This window comes from Bos javanicus, chromosome 15 (genome assembly GCF_032452875.1).
Source record: "Bos javanicus breed banteng chromosome 15, ARS-OSU_banteng_1.0, whole genome shotgun sequence".
Lineage (NCBI taxonomy): Eukaryota > Metazoa > Chordata > Mammalia > Artiodactyla > Bovidae > Bos > Bos javanicus.
This window is the reverse complement of record NC_083882.1, coordinates 49,671,385-49,677,384: the sequence shown is the minus strand read 5'-3', so window position 1 is coordinate 49,677,384 and position 6,000 is coordinate 49,671,385. Positions and strand designations below refer to the sequence as shown.

Below are 6,000 nucleotides of genomic sequence, written 5' to 3'. Positions count from 1 at the left end.
GAGAGAGAGAAACAAATAAATCTTGAGACACACCAGGTTTTTCTTTAACTTTTTTTTTTTAATTTGGGGGGCATTTTTTAAGCGAAAACCTCCCCCCAAATATACATCTGCTTCTGATAACTGAATTAAATTATCTAATTTTACATATGAAGAGGATGAGAATTAGAAATGGGACATATACTCAAAAGATTCTCAAAAACACAGTTCTATCCCTGGCTTAACCACTAATGTATTAGTAAAACATTAATATCTCTGTACCTCAGTCTCCTCTCCTAAAAATGAAGAGGCTGATCAAACTGTCTGTAAAGTGTCATTTTGTCGGCAGACCCCAAGGTTAAAGTCAGTTGATATTAAAGTCAGTTAAGTGTTAGTTGCTCAGTAGTGTCTGACTCTTTGCGACCCTATGGACTGTAGCCTGCCAGGCTCCTCAGCCCATGGGATTCTTGAGGTAAGAATAAAGGAGTGGGTTGCCATGACTTCCTCCAAAAGTCAATTAAAATATCATTTAAAAATCAATGAGCATCCCACACTACTCTGAATTTACTACAAATTGCAAATGTATGTATTTGGGTGTACTGGGTAGGAAATATAGAAATGTAGTAGCTGATTCAATGTCCTTATTTATCAAACTTTTGCATCAGCTATGTAATGTAATCTATGAATATCATACATTTTACTAGATGAAACAGAATGGGCTCTTCAGACACTTTTGTTCAGTAATAAGTAGAAGTATGAATGATCTCGATAGAGATGATTTGTGACACATAAAAATAAAATATAAAATCTGCTTCTTCCATGTATATTAAACACATATAATAGTTACATGAAAAAATAAAATATTCTAAACTAGAATTCAAAAAATCATAGAGGTACTATAAATTTAGAAATTTGAAAATGCTCATTGGTTCACTTCAGTTAACATTCTACTTAATTTTACAATTAAGAAATAAGACAAATAACCCTTTCTCTCTCTGAATATAAGACCAGTAACTTTTTCTCTACCTATTTCTCTGATTTTCAAAAACTAATATAAAAATTACTTTTTATATTCTTTGCAGGTTAATCATGTTAAATTTAAAACAGTGGCAAAATAAAGAAAATTACTATAAATATACCTTTAACCTGTTAAGTATTTTATATAGTTATTGTTGTTCAGAGTCATTATTACTCACCTCTCTTGCAAATACTACCTTTCCTCCCCTAAAACACATTAACCTCTAGAATTCAAGTTTGTTTAATGAACCATCTCTGAATCCTGTTACGGATTTGTTGGGTCTTGATGCTGTAGATGATGGGGTTCATCAAGGGTGGGAAAAGGATGTAGATGTTGCCCATGAGGACATGGACCACAGGCGAGAGGTGCTTCCCAAAGCGGTGTACCATAGTCAGACCAATGATTGGAATATAGAAAACCAGGACAGCACAGATGTGGGAGACACAGGTCTTCAAGGACTTCAGCCGCTCTTCTTGAGATGCAATAGTCAAGACAGAGTGCAGGATCAATATGTAGGAGATGAAAATGAGCACTGAATCCAAAAGCAGTGTGCAGATCACCAGGGCTAAGGCATAGAAGCTATTGAAGCGGATGTCAGAGCAGGCCAGCCGGAGTAGGTCCTGGTGCAAGCAGAAGGAGTGAGAAAGGATGCGATGTCGGCAGTAATGGAAAAACTTTAGGCGGACAATGGGAGCAGTAATGAACAGGAAACTCCTCCCTAAAATGACCACACCGATGTTGATGATTCTGGTATTGGTGAGGATAGATGTGTATCTTAGAGGATTGCAGATTGCAGTAAAGCGATCAAAGGCCATGGCGAGAAGGACTCCAGACTCCATGCAAGATAGACCATGAACAAAGAAGGTTTGGGCAATGCAGGCATCCAGACCAATCTCCTGGCTGAGCCCCCACAGGATCCCCAGCACCGTGTGCACTGTGGACAGCCCCATGCACAGGTCAGTGAGGGCCAGCATGGCCAGGAAGTAGAACATGGGCTCATGCAGGCTCGGTTCAGTATGGATCACATGCAGCACCAGGCAGTTTCCTGACAGTACCATAACATAGATACAGGAGAAGGGGATGGAGAGCCAGGGATAGTCCTGTTCCAGACCAGGGAAACCCGTAAGGAGAAAGGTAGAGTTACTGATTTTGTGATCAGGACGAACAGACATTGATTTCCAGAGACAGTAACCTCTCAAGGAAAGATGACTGCCTTCATAAAAACTCTGAAGTAACAGCTGTAATAAGAATTGGATTAGTACAGTAGCTCATTAAATATACAACCAAGGCCTGTAGTTTTTCAGAAGCTAAGTATTCTCTGAAACAGAGACAAATTTATGCCTACACATGAAACTTCCCTGTTATTAGATTTTTGGCCCCATCAGAGGGCTCAGAGGTCATATCCACAAGGTCACCACCAATTTTTAGCTGAATGCTTCACATTACAGGTCTCAAATATGAATGATCTTTTACTTGGCAAAGAATAATTATGTTTAAGCATGCAAAGTAGAAAAAGAAAACACATTTGGGTTGTTTACATGTAAACCCTGGTGAAATAAATTGCAAAGCACAGCTGTTGGGTTAAGAGAATTAAACTCTGCTTGTTACATAAGGCACTAAGTCATTTATAACAGTCATTTATCAGTGATGTTGTCCATTCTAACACTCATGTTTCAGAGACTTAGTAAAAGACAACTGTCATTCACGGATGTAGAGATGTTCTTGCCAATCTTGAAAATCCATAGACTCTTTTTTTTTTTCCTTGGGTCACAGTGGCCTTTAGATTCTAGGAGAAGCAAGATTTATGCAGGTGCAAATGGTATAGGAGCCACTGGAGTAAATCCCAGATCCTGGGAGATGTTGAAGATGAATGATGCAACATACAGTGACCATGTCCCTTGGGAAGAATGGGAGAAAACCCATTGGGAGTGTGTTCAGAGCAGACTTTTCACTTCACCAAGTTTTGAATAATATTGTGAGTCAGTTCAGTTTAGTTGCTCAGTTGTGTCCAACTCTTTGCAACCCCGTGGACTGCAGCAGGCCCTGTCCATCACCAACTCCTGGAGCTTGCTCAAACTCATGTCCATCAAGTTGGTAATGACATCCAACTATCTCATCCTCTGATGTCCCCTTCTCCTGCCTTCAATCTATCCCAACATCAGGATCTTTTCCAATGAGTCAGTTCTTCACATCAGATGGCCAAAGTATCGGAGTTTCAGCTTCAGTATCAGTCTTCCAATTAATATTCAGGATTGATTTCCTTTAGGATGGACTGATTGGATCCCCTTGCAGTCCAAGAGGCTCTCAAGAGTCTTCTCCAAAACCACAGTTCAAAAGCATCAACTCTTCAGCGCTCAGCTTTCTTTATAGTCCAACTCTCACATCCATACATAACTATTTGGAAAAACCATAGCTTTGACTAGACGGACCTTTGTTGGTAAAGTAATGTCTCTGCTTTTTAATATGCTGTCTAGGCTGGTCATAGCTTTTCTTCCAAGGAGCAAGCTTCATAGTTGCAGACACCATCTGCAGTGGTTTTGGAGTCCCAAAATGTAGTCTCTCACTGTTTCCATTGTTTCCTCTTCTATTTGCCTTGAAGTGATGGGACCAGATGCCATGATCTCAGTTCAGCTAAAGCTGAAACTCCAGTACTTTGGCCACCTTATGCGAAGAGTTGACTCATTGGAAAAGACTCTGATGCTGGGAGGGGTTGGGGGCAAGAGGAGAAGGGGACGGCAGAGGATGAGATGGCTAGATTGCATCACTGACTTGATGGACATGAGTCTGAGTGAACTCCGGGAGTTGGTGATGGACAGGGAGGCCTGGTGTGCTGCGATTCATGGGATCGCAAAGAGTCGGACACGACTGAGAGACTGAACTGAACTTGTTTCATATCTGTTGTGGCTTAATATGTTTTACATTTATGTCAAAATAGTATTGCCTGTTCAGAATGCATGCTATAAGGATTAAGTAATAAAATGACTAATTCAGAGTCTCTGGTACAGAACAGGGGATGTGCTTCTGAGTTGAAATATTTGGAGAAATTTTTAAGGAGATGTAATGTTTATCAATTTTGGTCTAACAAATTCATTGACAGAGGTCTACAAAGTAATCAAGATTTGCTTTATCTAGTATCATGAACGTCAAAATGTTAGTCATTCAGCCATGTCCAATTGTTTGTGACCCATGGACTGTAGCATGAGAGACTCCTCTGTCCATGAAATTCTCCAGCCAAGAATATTGTAGTGGATGAAGTGAAGTGAAGAGAAAGTCACTCAGTCGTGTCCGACTCTTTGTGACCTCATGAACTATACAGTCCTTGGGATTCTCTAGTCCAGAATACTGGAGTGGGTAGCCTTTCCCTTCTCCAGGATCTTCCCAACCATTCACTTTTCCAGGGGATCTTCCTGACCCAGGGATCAAACCTGTATCTCACACATTGCAGGCAGATTCTTTACCATCTGAAACACCAGGGAAGCTCCATCTAGTAGCATATTTGTCAGTATTTCCCCCTAATTTGGTGATAAGGATGAGGGTAATGAAGATGATTTGTTGCTAGCAATAAATAAGAAACAATATCATCTTCCTTATGAGAATGGCCTCATGAATGACAGTTCCACTAGGTTTGTAGTACAGAATCGGCTTCATTGCTTTCCCAAATGGCTTGTCTTCTCACATCATATTGATTATAGAGTAACATATTTCTCCATCAGTATGAAATGATTCTACTAAAGACTTTGTGCCTTACTGGTAAAAAAAAAATATAGAAAAGATAAGATTCAATAAAGTAGGTAAGTTCAGTTCAGTCACTCAGTCATGTTCAACTCTTTGAGACCCCATGGACTGCAGCATGCCAGGCTCGCATGTCCATCACCAACTCCTGGAGCCTATGCAAACTCGGGTCCATCACATCGGTGATGCCATACAACCATCTCCTTCTCTGTCATCCCCTTCTCCTCTCGCCTTCAATCTTTCCCAGAACCAGGGTCTTTTCAAATGAGTCAGTTCTTCCCATCAGGTGGCCAAAGTATTAGAGTTTCAGCTTCAGCATTAGTCTTCCAATGCATATTCAGGACTGATTTTCTTTAGGATGAACTAGTTGGATCTCCTTGAAGTCCAAGGGACTCTCAAAAGTCTTCCTCAACACCACAGTTCAAAAGCATCAATTCTTCAGCGGTCAGCTTTCTTTATAGTTCAACTCTCACATCCAAACACGACTACTGGAAAAACCATAACCTTGACTAGATGGACTTTGTTGGCAAAGTAATGTCTCTGCTTTTTAATATGCTGTCTAGGTTGGTCATAGCTTTTTTTCCAAGGAGCAAATGTCTTTTAATTTCATGGTTGCAGTAACCATCTGCAGTTATTTTGGAGCCCCTCAAAATAAAGTCTGTCACTGTTTCCATTGCTTCCCCATCTGTTTGCCATGAAGTGATGGGACCAGATGCCATGATTTTAGTTTTCTGAATGTTGAGTTTTAAGCCAACTTTTTTACTCTCCTCTTTCACTTTAAATGGAGAATTTATTCAGAACTAGAAAAGACAAGTCTTAGAATTAAAGGACGTCAAAGACTAAAATTAAGATTGTGAGATTGGTAGCCATTTATAGATGTAAAAATGATAGTGATAAAAGTTCCTCTCAAAAAAATAAATTAATTAAATAAAAATTTCCTCTCAGAAGCTAGATACAAAGTTATTAATTGATGCTTTAATAAAAAAAAGAAGGCTGATGGTGCTTTTGAACAGCTCATGAGTGAACCAATCTGAAAACATCATTTAAAGTTAGAAACCAGTTGTAACTTCTATGTTGATCAAAGCTGTCATACCAAGTGGTGATAAAATTGTGCCTTCACTGATGGACATAGCATATGGCTTCAGAAAATTGTCTTGGAGATATTTCCTGCAGGACAAGTTTTTTTATGGATAATTGTGAATATTACCTTTTCCTGGACAAAAATGATAGGGATCTCTGATGAATTAATCTATGATCAGAACTTTCAACATTAT

At 39.5% G+C, this 6,000-nt stretch overlaps 1 protein-coding gene across 1 annotated transcript; it reads right to left on the bottom strand.

The window, feature by feature from the left end:
- Positions 1 to 1,161: 1,161 nt before the first annotated feature.
- Positions 1,162 to 2,229, bottom strand: LOC133261332 (olfactory receptor 51V1-like). The gene has a single exon (XM_061439827.1). It carries the CDS (start codon positions 2,164 to 2,166, stop codon positions 1,225 to 1,227), a length of 942 nt encoding a protein of 313 aa, XP_061295811.1. The 5' UTR covers positions 2,167 to 2,229; the 3' UTR covers positions 1,162 to 1,224.
- Positions 2,230 to 6,000: the final 3,771 nt, after the last annotated feature.

Excerpts from the sequence above, each read along its gene's own strand:
- LOC133261332 (XM_061439827.1), bottom strand. The coding sequence starts at position 2,166 with ATGTCTGTTCGTCCTGATCACAAAATCAGTAACTCTACCTTTCTCCTT.